Raw genomic sequence first — 18,022 nt, 5'->3', positions numbered from 1 at the left:
TCATTATCCGTAACTTATTGACCAATAACTAAGACTACGTCATGGAGGTCACGGATTCCAGGACTTCCAGACACCTCAGCTCTCAGCTGCTGCGGGCGTACCCAATGCTCTGAACCACGGCGGGGGCCTCCACAGCTCCCGGCCACTGCGGGCAGCAAGGGAATGGCAGAGCTGTCAGCCACAGAGTTGGTGGGTGCTGGACCACCGCCCCACTCCCCTCCCGCAGCAGGGCTTGGGCTCTCATCCCCCCCATCAGACCCATTTTCTCAGTTAATTTTAGTAAAAGTCTGGGAATTTTTGTTCATTGCCCATGACCTACCCCGGACTTTTGCTAAAAATAACCGTGACAAAATCTTACCCTTTCCAATAATCATCGTCTTCCAAAGAGGGGAAGAGGGCTCAGGTTCTCTTCACCCATGGGACTACCCAAGATCTTGAGGAGCTTTCACCCACCTCTTTCCTTTTGATCATTTCTCCCCCAATTCCTCATTTCCATGTCACCTAATCCAGGAGCTGAGAGGCCGGGCACGGCCTGGGCAGGGTCATCCTACCTCGGGTTCTGGGCAGCTGCTCAAGGAGCCTCCCCCCCCCCAAGGTGTGAAACCCTAAGGTTTCTCCACTGCTGAGGATTGCCAAGCAGCCGCAGGTGGCAGAGCCGCCAGGCATAAGCAGACTAAGCAATTGCTTAGGACTCCAAGCAGCTCCAGGGGGCCCCTGGTAATGATTAGTATGTGCTGTGTGTGTGTGGTGGGGGGGCTCTCACATTGTCCTGCTTAGGGGCCCCCCATGGGCTGGGCACTGGAGGCGGGCTCCCGAGAGCACCTGGCAGTGCCAGCCGAGACCCCCACACTTTAGTGGCTTTCTCCTGCGCGCGGAGAGTGACACTGCCCGGCGGGCGGCAGCGGCCCGGGGCCCCGGGAGTTGACTGAAACCCGGCTCGGGTTGAGGCCGGTCGCCCCGGCCCCGCAGGGCAGCCGCGTTCAAAGGGGACCATTGTATCCCGAGCCTGGCTGGGGCGGGGCACGGCGGGGAGGCGCGCCTGGGGGCGGGGAGGGGCTGTGTGCAGCCCAGCCTGGCCGCGGGGGCCACAGGAGCTCCGGGTCCAGACGTGCGCGGGCAGCCATGGCCGAGAGCGCGGAGAAAGTGCCCCTCGCCCTGGCGGGGCCGGAGGACGTGGAGCGGAGCCTGCCGCCTGTAAGTACCGGGGCACAGCGAGCCCCGCCGCCGCCGCTCCCCGCGCTCAGCGGCAGCTGCCTGGCGGGGCAGGTCCCGGCTCTGGTGAGGGCGGGAAAGTGGCGGGATGCGGTGGGGTCCGGCAGTGGTGGTGGTGGTGGGGGGGGGTTTCTGCTTTCCTCGCCCGCCCGGCGCGGGGCTGAGCCCCGGGGGCAGCCGGGCTCTGAGGCGAGCGGGCTCCTGGGCTGCCTCCTGTCCCCCTTTGCTGCAGGCCTACACGGCGGTGCCGGTGAAGCCCTCCAGCCCCGGGCGGCTGCTGAAGATCGGGGCCGTTGTGCTCATCGCCGGAGCCCTGCTGCTCCTGTGCGGGGCCATCGGAGCCTTCTACTTCTGGAAGGGGAGCGACCGGCACGTGAGTGGCTGGCGCGGGTGGCAGGGGAGGCGGGCGGGCCGAGCGGACCTGGTGGGGAGCCCGCCGCGGGTTCCTTGGCTGAGGGTCCGGCGGGGCTCAGTGGTTCCTCTGGCTCCCCCGGGCACCCCAGCGGGAGTGAGCAGGACAAGCGCCCGCACAGTGCCTGCGGGGAGGGAGTCCCTGGGTAGCATCCTGCAGAGGAGCTCGCGGGGAAAGTTGGCTGTGGCAGCGCTGCTCAAGGACCAGTCACACGCCGGTCCCTGAGATCTCCTTGACCATTTAGGTTGGGAAACACGGGACTAGCGCATCTGTGGCTAGTTTAAGCCGTGGGCCAGCGGCTGGGCTATCCTCTTGCTCAGTTTGAGAGTTAAGATCCAGAACTTCAGCTACAAAACATGATCAGAATTGTAAACAAGCCATTCTCTCCCCACCTGCCATCCAGAATGCTTGGTAAATATTCTGAAGTGGCTGGAGCATAGAAAATATAGGGGAACAACAATCAGAAAGATCAATCTTGGAGAAGTGGAAACTGGGTCACTTACTTAGAGTGTTGCTAACTGGAACAGGCAATAATTAAACAAAGGTGGGCAGGAGGTGTCAATTCTAACAGTAAACTCATCTGTAAACTCAGTAAACTCATCATCCACATGCATCGGACGAAGTGGGTATTCACCCACAAAAGCTCATGCTCCAATACGTCTGTTAGTCCATAAGGTGCCACAGGACTCTTTGCGGCTTTTACAGATCCAGACTAACACGGCTACCCCTCTGATAGTAAACTCATCTGTTTACCAAGCAGGATACTTGTAGCCTTGTAAGAACCTATTGCTTCATGGAAGTTTTTAAATCTGGTTTAAAGTCAGGTCCAGGATGAACTGAGTGAAACAAAGACAAGAATTATGAACCCGAGTATTTATATTTTTGAAACAGACATTTTTCTATTAAACCAATTTTTAAATTAACTGCTTGAATTTAATGAGAATCACAATCACACTGGCAACCTTTCTTGACTGGTTGCCAAGTTCTGTAAGTAGCATACCTTACCCCCTCCCCCCATACCTCACTATAAAAATTCTTTCCTGTCCATTTGGTGTAGCATGATGGAAGCTGATTTTAGGAATAAACATAAAGTGTATCCTTGGTATCACAGACAAAAGCTACATTTACTTTTGCTCATAAATCTTCACTGTTTCCCCTCATCCTTTCCCAGGAGATTCACATAATAAGCAAATTCCAAGCATCAGGACAAAATGGTGGTGAAAGAAATGCCACATCATCCAAATGCTGATTGCAGATCATACTTTGACACTTAAATATGTAGTGCACCAGGCTATATTTAGTCTATTCATAGGGTTCATTAAGGACCAAAATTATTTCACTATGTACCTAGTAGTTTAAATGTGTGCTGAACATGGACAGGAGCTCATAGTACATTAGTTGCAAAATGATTTTAAAAATCTTGATAACTTATATTTGGGTGGAGAGAACTTTTCTGAACTTAGGTTACATGAAAAAATACTGCATCAAAAGGTGGAAACTGGGGTTTTAGTTTAAAGAAGCAAACTTTCAAGGTATAGTGATCATCAGAGTAATTTTAAATATCTTTCCTTTATGTTTTCAAAGATTTTTATAATATGAAATGCCAGATTATGTGAATTTGAGTTTCATTTGCTCATCAGTGACAAGGAGAATGAGTCTCATTGAATTTACCAAGGAGCCTATTCTGCACTCCTGGCTCAAGCAAGACTCCTATTTACTTCAGCAGGAGCCTTATCTGAGTAAGGAGTGCAGAATCGGTCCCTTAATTTGTAGGTAAAGTGTTTCAATATGATATATATTTTAGCCTGCAGGGTACAACTGCTTGACATTTCATTATTTTTTAAAGACAATTTATAGCAAACTCAAAATCCACAGAGAGAAGAAAAAAGTTACAGTAAAATCTATGTTATCCAGGACTTTACCAACCATAAAGCTCTAGAAACTGGCATTTCTGATAGCTCCCAATACGAATCTTCAATAGAGTTGCTAGGTGTCCCGGTTGGCTCGGGGCCGTCAGGCTCCCTACCTGACTCCACTTGGCTCTCTGGAAGCGGCAACATATCCCTGCTGCTCCTAGGCAGAGGAATAGCCACAGTGGCTCCGTGCACTGTCCCTGTCCCGCCCCACCCTGAGTGCTGGCTCCGCAGCTCCCATTGACTGGGAACCAAGGCCAATGGGAGCTGCATGGGCAGCACGTGTGCCGAGGCAGCACACAGAGCCTCCTGGCTACGCCTCCGCCTAGAAGCAGCAGGGACATGTTGCTACTTGCAGGGAGCTGCCCAAGATGAGCCCTGCCCAGATCCAGCACCCCAAAACCCCTCCCGTGCCCCAACCCCCAAACTCCCTCCCTCCATAGGTAAATATAACTCTTAGTTAACCAGAATTTTTGACTAATCGGCACCCCCCATTCCTCCAACATGCTGGATAACACAGCTTTTCCTGTACATAGTAAGAAGATAGGCTGCTTCAGGACAAAGTGTAAGACTCATTTGCTTTTCTAGGCTTTTGAAAAGGGAGAGGGGCCTGAATGGGTAGATTGGCCATAGAATGTGTATGGTGTTAACAGTCCAGTTTGCACTGATGGTTTTGATAAATAGATAGCAGATCAATCATAGGACAGTGTCTCATTTTTTGGTCTGTTTAGTTTCACAACACTTGCATTATTTTAGTGTATTTCTGCCTTTTGTTCAAATAGATGCATGAAAAATATCTTACTAGTAAGTGGGTTTCTTTTCCCATCTCAGGAAGCTGATAGTAATGCCATCATTTAAGAACTGAATCTTTTTTTAAAAAAGAGTAGAGTGAATTCTGATTGGTACAGAAATAGATAAATGTCAACCTTAAACTACAGAGTCAACACCCAATTGAGAAGAATGGGGATATTAAGCTATTGTTTCAGACTGCCCTCAGACTCAGGAAGGCAACGCTTTGTTGATTCACATTTGGAAGGTTTTCTCTGCAACCATAAGACTTATGATTTTTTTTAAATAAAAAAAACGTGAATTCTACTGCAACGAATGGGGCTCACAAAAAAGTGTTATCGTCTTATACCAGCTCAGTCTATATACTTTGGATATGGAATTAAGTACTATCTATATAGGCCAAATCTTGCATTCCTCTTGCAAGAATTCAGTGGAAGTCTTGGATGTATGAATAATACAGGATTGAGTCTCTATTTGTAAAAGACAATCAATTACCTTTAGCATTTTTTCCGTAACAAAGAGTTGCAAGCAGAAAAAATTGATTTCTAGACTATATTGTGAACTTTATTGAAACTGTTTATATACAGATGTTTTAAGAATAAAAGTAAACTCCTTGTGTTGGTACTTATGGAAGTATTGATATTTAAACAAAGCTCACCCCACTCAGAGACAACCACATGCAGCTTGCTACATTCAAGAGACTCTCGTTCTAAGTATCTATATAGTATCAAACGTCTCCAAGCAAGAGTGAGTTCCAGACTAAGGAGTACAGTGGGGATGCCCTCTGCGGGAAATCAGCTCCTTCTGATGCTCCCATACAATATGATTTAGACAGTTCCTAAACCCCATGTAACCTTGGAACCAAATTATTCTACATTCAGTGCGTATGGATGTAAAGCTGTCAGGACTGATATTGCCTGAAACTATCAACGTCTGTTTTATTAGTATGGTCTTGACTGCTGGGGATTCTGTAATAAAAGTGTAAGGTTAAAAGTGTATAGAAAAAAGCCAGTAACCTGAAGAGGGACATGAAAATCAGATTGGCACCAGACTTGTTCTTGATAAAAGCTAGGAAGATACAAAAATGTGTGTTAATGTTCTTTATTCAATTACAGATTTACAATGTCCATTATACTATGAGTATTAATGGAAAAGTTCAAGAGGGATCAATGGAAATAGATTCTGGGAACAACCTAGAAACCTTTAAAACTGGAAGTGGAAATGAAGAGGCTATAGAAGTTCATGATTTCCAGATAGTAAGTACATTTGACTGGTCTTGCAGATAAGACATTTTCCAGTGTTGGATTCTAAAGGTATGTCTACACTGCAATTAAAACCCCATGGCTGGCCTGTACCAGCTGATTCGGGCTCTGGCTGAGGGGCTGTTTAACTGCGATGTAGACGTTCAGGCTCGGGCTGGAGCCCAGGCTCTAGGAGCCCTGTGAGGTGGAATGGTCTCAGACCTCAGGCTGCAGCCCGCACCCGAACATCTACACTGCAGTTAAACAACTCCTTAGCCTGTGCCCAAGTCAGCTGTCCCGGGCAAACCATGGGTTTTTAATTGCCGTGCAGACATACCCTAAGAAGGGGCCCAGCCCTACACCTATTGCAGTCAATGGCAAAACTCCCATTGACTTCAAAGGGAGCAAGGTTGAGCCCTAAGTGAGGTAAAGGCAGCATCTAGAACAAAAGAAACCATTACCTCCAAGTAGGGTTGGTGAGGGAAGCAATGTGGGTCTTTTTGGCAGGGCTGCCCAGAGGGGGGGGCAAGTGGGGCAATTTGCCCCAGGCCCCGCAGGGGCCCCCACGAGAATATAGTATTCTATAGTATTACAACTTTTTTTTTTATGGAAGGGGCCCCTGAAATTGCTTTGCTCCAGGTCCCCTAAATCCTCTGGGCGGCCCTGCTTTTTGGCCCTGCCCCCCCACTCTGTTGGTTTCATGAACGAGGCGGAGGTAACTGGGCCTCCCTGCTTTTGCACAGGCCTGGGGAGATCCATGCATACACACATGGGATGCATAACCCCCACATCATCTGAAAGCTGCTCTCCAGCCCCTTGTGAAACTTGTGGTAACATCAACCTTACAACTTTTTTGGCAACTAGATTAAAATGCTGATGATAAGCCTCTTGTCATTTGCCTTCACTATTCCACATCTGCACAGAAGTCCCAGCTCAGTGGAGAGTCCATGAATTCTTCCATCCTTGGACCCGCATGACAAATATGAGCTGCTGGGTAAGTGCAGCTAAAAAAACCCACCACAGACCCCAGAGCAATTGTGACATCTAGGTTGATGAGTGTGGGGGAAAAAACTAGCACAAAAAAATACCTGCCTTTGGTTATTAAGGGCCAAGGGTCAAGCTCCAGGAAAGCAAATGGACCAAGCCAGTTAGGTTTTGAGCCTACAAGAAGTGTAAGCTGGAAAAAATACCCAGGAGATAGAGAAGTACCTGTTGCAAATGCCATATACACTAGGCTCACATGCCAACTTATCCTAGAGTTCCTATTTACACATTTGCAGCAATAAAGTTCTAAGCTAGGCAGAGCTGTGAGATGGAGATGGCTAGGTTATGTATATCACTAAGGTAAAGAAAGTCTCCATATTTTAAGTGATGCTTTGATCATTGGAGCAGGACCATTGAACAAGGCCAGAGTGACCATTTTACGAAAACAGCCTGCATCCTGGGTGACGGGAAGGTATCTCAGAAACATATCTTGACTATCTCAAAGTGGCAGAGCTACATCCTGGGGGTTTGAAAAAAAAGAATTACCCCAGTGACATTGTATATATCCATCAATAGTCAGCAGAAGGGCTCCTGTCATGCTGTAGCTTGTACATAAAGATCTGTTCAACTATTTCCTCTGAAGCGAAGTAGAACAAAATGGTGGATAGGACAAGACAATTGCTGAAATTACAAGGGGAGGCTCTCTGTGTCCTGTAGAGAGAATCAAACCCACATGGCAGCACAGAAAATGCTACATTTGAATTGGAGGGAGAAGACTTAAGAAAGGCTACCCTGTAGTTACCATATATCAATGAATGGTCTCTAATGTCAATATGTTTGAAATACAGGGACTTTTTGTGTCATTTATTTAGGATTAGAAACAGTTATTACAACACTGGAATTCTGTCTTGGTTCTCATTTAATTATGAACTTCTGTGCATAAAAAGCATCACAGTATAGAAAAAAAATCAAAGTTATATGTCTAAACTTAGGCACATACATCCGTATCTGTGGCACTTACTATTAAAGATATGAAAATCAGGTCATAGGTAAGTCCAGAGGTCTGTCTAGACTAGGAAAAAGTTACTAGGTTACAACACAAATGGCTAACATGATTTTAAGGATGTTAAACTGCGTCAATATTAGGTGCTAAGTGATGTGTCAAATCATGCTGGCTAACTCCTTTTTTCCTAGTTTAGACAGGCCCTCTCCAGTAGAAGTTGCAGATGCTCAGCACCTCTGAAACTTGGGCCACTTCTTTGGGTGCCTAAATTAGGTGCCTTCATTTAGGAACTCAAGATTAAAATTTCACCTCGTTTGTTTAAATTTTTACAGCTAAAATAGTCATACAACAGAATTTGGGTCAATTTCTGATTTGACTCATTTTTAAAAAATCAAAAAACATGTTTTATTGTCAGTTTGTGGTTGTTTTTTAAAAACCAGGAACTCTGAAGTCCCCAAATTCAGTGAATACCTAATGTTACGTGAACAGAGTTTATATTGGGGTGTTTTTTTTAAGCAATTGGGTGACATGTCCATTCATGTAACCATAAAAGGTCTATTTTTAGGGCATAACTGGAATCCGTTTTGCTGGAGGAGAGAAATGCTACATTAAAGCACAAGCTAAAGCTCACATCCCTGATGTCAATACCATGACTAAAGAAAGCCTCTCGTTTGATCTGGTAGGGAGCAATTTTAAAAAAATACTTAACAAAAATATCAAATCATCTAGCAGATCTTTTGGGGTCCTAGAAGGGAGGAGGGAGTGCTTCTGGCAGGCATTGATGGGCACTGCTTCTACTGTTGCTGGGATGGGTTGCATGAGAGAGACTGTAAATGTCTAACTAAGACTCACCAAAATCATCCCCCCACCAAAACTTCTGCCTCATCATCAGGACAGGAGAAAATCATGGTGTACAAAAATTGCAGAACCTCCAAAATGAGGATGTCCCAACTCTGCCTGTTTGCTGTAATCTAGAATATGCAGTAATACATACTTGTTTACTTAAAAAAGAAAGAGAAAACTCTCTAAAACCAACAAGGAAAGTGCCCCGGTTCAAATCCAAAGTCCACTGAAGTCAGTGGGAGTATTTCCAGTGACTTCAGCAGGCTTTGGATCAGCCCCCAGAGGTAGGTACTGAGATCGTCTGTACCCTCCCTCATTATTTTAAGGACGTATGGACTGCATGGCCTAACTGGAATAATTTAACATAATTAAGCACAGGCAATTTTTCTTTTTATTAAAAAATAAAAGGACGTTACATTCATGCAGTATTAAATTTCCACTAATGAAAAATATTTGGAGTCAGGTTTGCAAAGTTAAGGTTCCAATACAAGATTAACTTGGTCACATTACAGATGTGTAGTATGTTCTGTTCCTGCTTTCTGTGTAATTTTTTAAAGATGTATTATATTAATTTTGCTGTTTCTGTCATAAAACATGCATCAAATAGATGGGATGGGCAACCCAATGCAACTTAATGCTACTGTTAGAACATTAAACTTTTTGCTGCCTAATTTTTCTATTTAAGTGCGCAACCGTATTGTTGCATTAGTCTTTTTTAATTATTTATAGTAAAAAAAAATTAACTAACTTGTTTCTGATCTACTACATATTTGATCATGACCAATACTGAATACAAAATGGTAAATTAAAGTAAGTTTATAGCTACCTAAAGTACATTGGCCCACAAATTTGGGGTAATTTCATTTAAAATAAACAACTGGATTCTTTTTATCTTCAAATGTTAGCTCCAGTTAAGTTATTTCAGATGCTGGAAAAAGCCCAAGCGGGAGAATATAAATGATGTACTGCTCTCACTGGATAGTGAATTTAGATGACTCAAGACATTCTACAAAAATCAATAAATACATTAAAGGAACAACTTGGCAAAAGAAATTGATCTAGTGGGTTATCAATTCAAATATCAGATACTTATATGGAGGGAATTCAGAAGTTTTACTTCAAAATCATATTGATTTTCTTGATGAACAAGACTTTTTAAAGATGTTTCACTGCTGCTAAGAAATGGCTAACATGTTTTATGTAAAATAATACTTTGAACTAAAAAGTATAAAGAATAAATCACTGGCATTTTCCTACATTACTTTGAAGATATGAACCCAAAACCTGGAGGGTACACTTCAAAATGAAGGCTCCTTTAACTTCTAGCTTTTGGGCAATTGAATTGCTATTATTGAACAAGACCTTTAGTCAGACTCATCATGTTAACTTAAAATTGTAGCTGTATGCAAACTAAAACTCTCAGGACTATGTCTATTATGGAAGTGCCCTAACATTTATATGAATTTAGAACAACGCAAGCAAACACACCTTAAAAATTATGGGCCAGATTCTTAGCTGGTATAAATCAATATAGTTGTTCTGAAGTCAGTGGATCTACATCAGTGTACACCAGCTGAGAATCTGGTCCTATGGACTGACTAGTAGCTCCATTAAGATAGCGGAGGTGAAATCCTGGTAGTTTTGCAATTGATTGCAGTGGTGACAGAATTTCACCCCAGGAGTCTTTCCATTGATTTCAGTTGGAACAAGACTTGGCTGTGTGCATGTAGTACACAAACCAAAATAGCACTGTTTGGAACATTTCATATCAGTTCCAAGTGAAGCTTCTGTGCTTGACATTTGGCTATTAACAAAAAGCTGCATCTACAGAATACACAGGACCCTTGTTCATTGAACTAACTATGGATTTTATGCTGCCTACTTACAGGAAGATGAAATTATGCCAGTTAAATTTGATGAAAATTCCCTTATCTGGGTGGCTGCAGATCAGCCTGTAAAGGATAACAGCTTCCTAAGTCCCCAAATTTTAGAGCTTTGTGGAGATCTTCCTATTTTCTGGCTTCGACCAACATATCCAAAAGGTAATTTTTCTTTCACTTGAACAAACACTACCCTTTTTCTGCCCGTCCAGTAAATGTACACCAGCAGGGTGTCTAGCCATTAGAGCTGCACAGTTGTGGACCCCATTGCTGGTGCTGAACCTCCACCCCTCTCAGTACACAGGGAATGCTAAGGTCCCCATGTGGAGCTATTCAGTCTGGGCTCCCCCCCCAAACAGTCCCACCACACAACTTCAGTGGAGAGGAGGGCTGAAGGGTTTAACACGTCAGGGATGGAGATGGGACATTGGACAGAGCTCTGAGGTGGCACTGCACATTCTCTCAGGTGGCTGGCTGACTGGTTCTTGCTCACATCCTCAGGATCTAACCAATCACCCCTATGTGGAGTTGTGAAGGAATTTTCCCCCAGGGCAGATTGGCAATGACCTTGGGGGTGGGGTGGGGGGTTAACCTTCCTCTGCCGTGTGTGGGTGCTAGTCACTTCCCAGGATTATCTGGGTATATCTCACTTAATCATTTACCATCATGGGGGCTTTGGGCACTGGCTACATCTGTGGCACATAATAAAGTAGGACCCCATTTATCTGAGCCTCCATTATCCAGCTGTCTGTATTAACCAAACCACCAGCTGCCCAGGGCTGACAGTGGCAGGGCTCAGGCTCCCAGCCCCAGGCAGCTGGGGTTTGGGCTGTCAGCCATGGGCATGGCAACAGCCCGAGCCCTGCCATGGGTGGGGCTAACAGATGTAGCCCCACCACCCATTCTCCGGTTTATCCAGATTTTTGGTTATTCGATCTGACCCTGGTCCCAATTAGATTGGCTAACCAGGGTTCCACTGTAGTCTAATCTCCTGTGGGCTGTACTAGTTTGGTCTCATTTGGGTTGGTGGGTGTAGTGTGTGGGTGCTGGGTGGTATTGGTGGCCTGTGACACACAGGAGATCAGGCTAGATGAATTAGTGGTCCTTTCTGGCCCTAAACTCTATGATTTCTAACTTCCTAGGATTTGAAGGTGGCCTGTGAGGGACTGAGGGCATATACTTTGCTAGGGAGACCTTGTGAGCTTGGCAGGCAGGGCCGGCAGGGAATGTGATGCTATACAGGAGGCAAGGAGTGGTGTTCAGGCACTTGCCAGGGAGATTAGGGAGAGGGCCCTCATTTAGTCCAGAGGAGGGAGCAGGAGCTGTGAAGGAGGAAGGGATTCCTCCTGAAGGGCTGGAGGAAGAGGACAAAAGGGACCAGAGAAGGATTTGCTGCTCCTCCTTAGTGCTCTACGGGTATATCTACACAGGAGCTGTGAGCTGTACTTCTCAGCTCGGGTAGCCATCTGTGCACTAGCTCTGCTCAAGCTGCTGCCGAAACATGGCAGCATGGCCACTGCAGCATGGGCAGCAGCTCAGGATAGCTGCATGAATATGTAGCCAAGGGGTGGGGCAGGACTGGACTCGGATGGCTAACACAAGATGTTGCGGCCACACTGCTATGTTTAGCATGCTAGCTTGAGCACAGCTTGCGTATGTTCGTCTATCCAAGCTGGGAATTACACCTCCCAGCTGCTGTGTAGACATACCCAGAGATTTAATACTGATATACAAAATACAGACTAGAAAAGTGAAATAAGTGGCAATGTTGATTATTTTGGGGATGAGAGTTGCTAATATTTTTTTCATGACTAATGGGATCCAAATTTGCTTGATTAAAATTTTCCACTGTTTTCCTGTGGCCTTGCACAAGGCCATTATGCATCAAAAGAGTATTGTCAAAGTTGCCCATGAGTATTTTAAACCATGTTTACAATCAGGTCCTTTGGAGCTGGACACAAATCTGTCTCCTTCCAAATGTTTCTTTTTCTATCAAAAATGAACACTAATGACATGAAGATAGTTGCTCTGGTTGAGTTCTGGTGTAGCTATTTATTTCTTTTAGCATTACTGGCCACTCACTGGATCCAGAGGCCCTTCCCCCAGCCTGTTCTTTGGGCCAGCCACCCATTTGTTTGGAGAAAAGACAAATCTCTCACATATACACACAGAATTATATAGACCGTGTATGAAATAGGTGGAAAGACAAGTAGCTCCCATTTGAAGCCTATTAATCTTTGCAGTACTGCTACGCAATCCCACTTTCACGAATGGGTAATAAAATATGGTCCTTATGGAAGACATATTTTAAAACACCTATATACTCCTGTGACTGTTTTTGCAGACAGCCAGAGAAAGAAGCGTGAAATCAAGAGAATAATACGTCAAGCTCAATCAAACTTTGATCTGGACCAAACTGAAGCTACTGCTGACATCGTAAATACCAGGTCACCTACTACCCAGCCTGTTCAAAAACCGGAACGCCAATCTAACGCCACTGGTCCCAGTGAGCAAGATTCTAGTTCAACCTTTAATCCAGAAAATCCGTATCATGTGAGTACATATATGTTTGATTTAGAATTCCCTTCAGAGCATTTGATTTTGCAGGTAGGTATGAAACTAAGTACTCATTTCTAGATACCTCTCCATTTCAAATGGACTTCAAAAATAATTATAAACACCAATTTGTCAATTTAAACTTTCATTCAATAGTGCAGCCATTTAAAAATTCCACTCACCAGAAGCAACTGAAATATAGATTTTATCATTAGTCCTCAAAATATGGAGAAGTAGATGCTGTGCTTAGGCTGGTGAATTTAAGATAATTTTGCAAGACTGCTGTAGTGAGTTCAGTTTAATACTGAAAACTATATACATCTGATACAGATAATGCATTACCATAACTACAGCAAATTTAATCTGCCTTAGGCAGATAGTTGACACTGATCATTAACTGATAAAAAGAAAACAATAAAAATGCAGAGTCAGCTAGCTAGAAACTAGCTTCTTCATGAAACGTGTGTGTGTGTGTGTGTGTGTATGTGTGAGAGCGCGAGCGAGCACACGCGTGCAACTTTTTGGATAAAATGCATTGTGACTAGCCACACCTGCAATGGGACAAGTACTGTTACCACTGAATTCAACAGAAATTTTGCCACTGATTTTTCAGAAATCAGGATCAGGCCAAACATGTCTGTCTTGGAAACTGTGGCTGTCAGACAGTTCACACAGCCATTTCTGGCAGCCTGCAAAATGGAATTCTTTTAAAACAATGCAGTGAAAGAACTTGGGGGGGAAATGGGTCCAAGACAGAGTCTTATTTTCTCTCTCATATGAAGAGGTCAACAGAATGAAAATGTGAGGAGTCCCATTTCCCCAAGCCCAACACAGTACTGCAAAACAATTAACTGTACAGCGAGCCACTTCCACTCTACTGCACCATCATCAGACAATTTACAGCACTGTTTGGTACAGCAGGGATAAAGTTATTTTAATAGAATGTTGTCACAAGATCAATGTCTCCTGCTTTGAAAATAAGTCATAGCTTTGTCCTGACATTTATGTAACAGCAGGAGATCATTATCCCATAATAGTGCTCTACTCAGCTGACATCTCTTAAGTAGGCTTAAGCTAATCACTCCAAATAAAGTAGAACTAAATTGACTTTATTTCTTATGAATTCAGTTAGTAGAAGTAGCATTGGCCCCAAAAGCAGCACCAGAACTAAACCCTGCCACTGAAGGGGAGGAGCTATCTGCCATACAGATAGACAATAGGGTCTGAGAGGTAGAGCCATTATCCCTCTGGAGAGTGGGAGCAGTACAGCTGGTGTAGGATCTTGCACATCTCTCTCTGATAGTCTTCCTGCCAGTGGGAATCTGTGTTACCCCAAAAACAGATTTTAGGTGCCCCCCCTTCCCTGAGTAGCTCACCTAGTGCCCCCTTCTGGGTTTACCAAAGGCTCCCTCAAAACAGCCCACCAGTTAACCAATCTGTTCTCATTAGGCATGGGTCTCCCAGGTGGCTAAGGAAATAACTGGAGGACACGGATACAGCCTGCTGATAAATGATTGACACAAGCAGTATTCTTTCCGAAGCAAAGCATCCCTTGATTAGTGCAAACACAAATCCTTAACACAGTAACACAAATCCCCCACACCACAGGCTAAGCACCCCAACCTACAGTAACATACAGTTAACATGATCCTAAGTGATTGTGCCCCACTTCAGATGGCCAGTCTTCCACAGGTCACTGCAGCCGACAGGTCTCATCTTTCTCTGGTCTCTGCTTCTTCTCTCTGTCTCTCCCCCTGCGTGTCAGGCTCTACACTCCTCGCACCTTTTCCTCAGCTTTCTGTGTCTCTAACACTCTTTACATACTCTGCTGACAGGCTTGATTGACAGTTGTTTTGCTTACTTTTGCTAATATTTTCCTCTCAGAGTTCTGCAGACCACATAGCACCATTGTTTCTAATGTACCCAGTCTCATCATCAACTACTGCAAGGTAAATTTAATCTGAATATCCGGAAAGCCAACAGTAATAGGCTGTGGAACAATCCTCTTGGGAAAGAGGTGGAAGGTCTGTCACTTGGGACTTACTTAAAATTAGACTGGCTAGAACAGGGATCGGCAACCTTTAGCACATGGCTAGGGCCAGGCCTGTTTGTTTACCTGCCACATCTGCAGGTTCGGCCGATCACGGCTCCCACTGGCCGTGGTTCGCCACTTCAGGCCAATGGGGGCTGCAGAAAACTGGTCCGGCCCGCCAGGGTGCTTACTCTGGCAAGCCGCTTGCCAAAGGTTGACGATCCCTGGACTAGAACATTAGACAATGTAAAGTAGGGTACAGTCCTGCACATACAGGCAGATGGACTGGATAACCCAGGTCTTTTCCATTTCTCACTACTGTAACTCAAATGTTACTGTTATTAAGCTCTCCTTAATTAGAGTTTTCACCAAAAGCTGGGAAAGTAAAATAATGAAACTCAGACAGCCTGATGCCCCGTTGTGTTCCTCTAGTTTTATAATGGAGAGGCCAGTGTAGATGTGGAGTAATGCAGTGGTGAATCAGGCCACTGAAAGCCTGGCCCTCTTGAAGTCAACAGGAGTTTTGCTATTGACTTCAATAGGAGCAGCATTTCACCTATTGTCTTTTACGGGGATAACGTGAATGCAGGGAACTCCATCTTCTCTCATTTTGTATTTTACATTTCAGCAACTTGAAGGCGAAGGGATGACTTTTGACCCAATGCTGGACCATGAAGGTGTGTGCTGTATTGAATGTAGACGAAGTTACACACAATGCCAGAGAATTTGTGAACCTCTCATGGGCTATTACCCATGGCCCTATAACTACCAAGGATGTCGTTCTGCCTGCCGAATTATTATGCCCTGCAGCTGGTGGGTTGCCCGTATCTTGGGTGTCGTGTGAGATGGAGCGTTCAGATCTCTGATTAAATAAGCAGGAACCCGACAAACTGATAAAAGACTACAGCCAAAGCCACATTACCAATCTCAGCTTTTAAAACACTAAGTGTATGTTAATGTATCAAAATGAGGTCAGTCATTCTAGATGTAAATAAATAAAACTTTTAATTAATATTTCATTAGCTTTACAAATGCTGAGCATAACTTGTATTCTTCTAGCAAACTGTACACTAAAACCTACTGAATGTGGAATTTAAGACTCCCCAAACCAGATTACAGTAACTGTGCTTATGATTTAGTTGAGCAGTGTAGACACTTGCTTATAAATTCAAATTCAGCATCTCATGACAGAGACCTCTGTTCTGAAATAAATGTGAAAATTTACGTCCAATTAGGTGACTAGCTAAACTTGTGCTCTTGGGAGAACCTTTCAACCATGTAGCTCACTTAAATAAATCACAAGTGAAGTTGCTCCCTGTTGGTGTTCATACAGCATTCCCAGATCATTATGAACAGTTATAGACCAATTACAGCATACCTTTCCCACAAAGCTGCCCCGGGGGATGGCAGAATATGCATATTATGTCAGAATCAAAAACAAATGGCAAGAAAAAGGGGCTGCTGAATGGAACGTGCACGGGGAGGAAACCAAAATGCATTGTGCATTAGCACTTCAGAGTAGCCCTAGTGTCAAAAATCCTGTATCACTGGTACTGTCTAACAAGTGTCAGCTCTATAAGACTATTAGAAGGTAATTACACATAGCTGTAGACCAAATAGCCTCAAGGCACGGTATAATCAGAATCCACAACAGCCACTATACGTATACATCCACAAACTATCAACATTCAGGGCCATGCTATGAGCCCTTTATCCCTCCTTGGGGAGCAGTTTCTCACACAAGTAGTTCCATTGGCTTCAGTGGAACTACTCATGCGAGTAACTGCTCGCCACTGGAAATAAAGGACCACTGTCTAGCCCTCAGTGTTTAAGCAGGTAGTGATGGGGCTTGCTCCTGCATGATGCTAAGCATCTCCCTATTGAAGTTACTGGGAGCTGAAGCATTTGCAGGATGGGTAGTGATTTATGATTTTTACCTTTAAATAATAGAAGGTCAAATTATGCCTTCCTTACTCACACTGGGTAGGACTTGAACAGTCCTATCAAAATTGATGAGACCACTCGCAGAGTAAAGTACTCCCTATCACAAAGAAGGAGGGCACAATCTTGCCTTGAATTTGGAGGATGAAGTAGTTGTGGTTGCAAATGCACCTGTTCTGACACATAGCTAACCTGGTTCTAACACTGCTTGCCAGGAACAGAAGACGAGGAATAATTTGACATACTGGTAGTTTAAAAAAAAAACTGCATGAAAAATAAGCAGCCTATCTAAAAAGCAAAAGTTAAATGAGGAAGGTAGAATGAGTGCAGAATATATTTGATATCTTATTGGCTATTCAAATGATCACTTTTTACATTAACTCCCCTCCCCTGCCTTAGTATGTGAAAAACAACTTTTTAAAACAAATTCTGCTTTAAAGATGTAACTGAAGATTCTTTGATGGAATTTTAAGGTCTGTTAAACTTGAGGTTTTAAATCAAGATCTAACCCTGATTACTGTGCATGTTTTAAAAGCACTTTTATGCTGAGGCATAAAGGAAAGGTGATTTTCCTCCCCCCCTTCCAAATAAATATTTTTATTGCAGATTAAAGAAAGGTGTGTGTAAAAAAGTGTTCCTCTGTTTTCTGTGCTTGTTCAAAAATGTAGTGTACTGGGCAGTTACCGCCAAATGTGTGGTCAAAAAATACAGGAGGATGGGGAAGAGCAAACTCAGCACCGGAGGGGAAGGCAAGCAGAAGGCACATATTGTGCATGAAGTGCAAGTTGGTAGCTGTGCTGGAGGATAGGATTCTTAGAAGATTGGGCAGGGATGGTGTCCCTAGCCTCTGTTTGCCAGAAGCTGCGAATGGGCAACAGGATGGATCACATGATGATTACCTGTTCTGTTCATTCCCTCTGGGGCACCTGGCATTGGCCACTGTCGGCAGACAGGATACTGGGCTAGATGGACCTTTGGTCGACCCAGTATGGCCATTCTTATGTTAGATTGGAGGGGCAAGTACAGATGCTGCTGAAAATTAGAGAAGCAGGGGCATTCCTAGACAAGCAGGTCAGGAAACACCAGTACCTCAGGTTCAAGGAAGAAAAAATCTTGGAATCAGAGAGAGAGAGAGAAAGTCAGACAGGAGACTTGGCAGTTGTAACTATCAGAGGCAAGAGGTCACACTGGTGTTTTACACAGCTTCAGAGAGATA

The 18,022-nt window shown here is 44.3% G+C and overlaps 1 protein-coding gene across 1 annotated transcript; it reads left to right on the top strand.

The window, feature by feature from the left end:
- Positions 1-1,081: 1,081 nt before the first annotated feature.
- On the top strand, positions 1,082-15,882 carry CNMD (chondromodulin). The gene is made up of 7 exons (XM_039509102.1): positions 1,082-1,194; positions 1,445-1,585; positions 5,442-5,582; positions 8,120-8,233; positions 10,286-10,439; positions 12,622-12,830; positions 15,494-15,882. The coding sequence occupies exons 1-7, from the start codon at positions 1,123-1,125 to the stop codon at positions 15,707-15,709; spliced, it is 1,047 nt and encodes a 348-aa protein (XP_039365036.1). The 5' UTR covers positions 1,082-1,122; the 3' UTR covers positions 15,710-15,882.
- The last annotated feature ends 2,140 nt before the right edge of the window (positions 15,883-18,022 follow it).

Source organism: Mauremys reevesii, linkage group 1 (genome assembly GCF_016161935.1).
Source record: "Mauremys reevesii isolate NIE-2019 linkage group 1, ASM1616193v1, whole genome shotgun sequence".
Taxonomy (NCBI): Eukaryota; Metazoa; Chordata; order Testudines; family Geoemydidae; genus Mauremys; species Mauremys reevesii.
This window is presented reverse-complemented; position numbering and strand designations above follow the sequence as displayed.

Bases quoted from the DNA above. Each gene is read 5' to 3' on its own strand.
- CNMD (XM_039509102.1), top strand. From the start codon at position 1,123: ATGGCCGAGAGCGCGGAGAAAGTGCCCCTCGCCCTGGCGGGGCCGGAG. The intron at 8,234-10,285 runs GTAGGGAGCAAT...GCCTACTTACAG, and splicing joins AAAGCCTCTCGTTTGATCTG to GAAGATGAAATTATGCCAGT. The intron at 10,440-12,621 runs GTAATTTTTCTT...CTGTTTTTGCAG, and splicing joins TCGACCAACATATCCAAAAG to ACAGCCAGAGAAAGAAGCGT.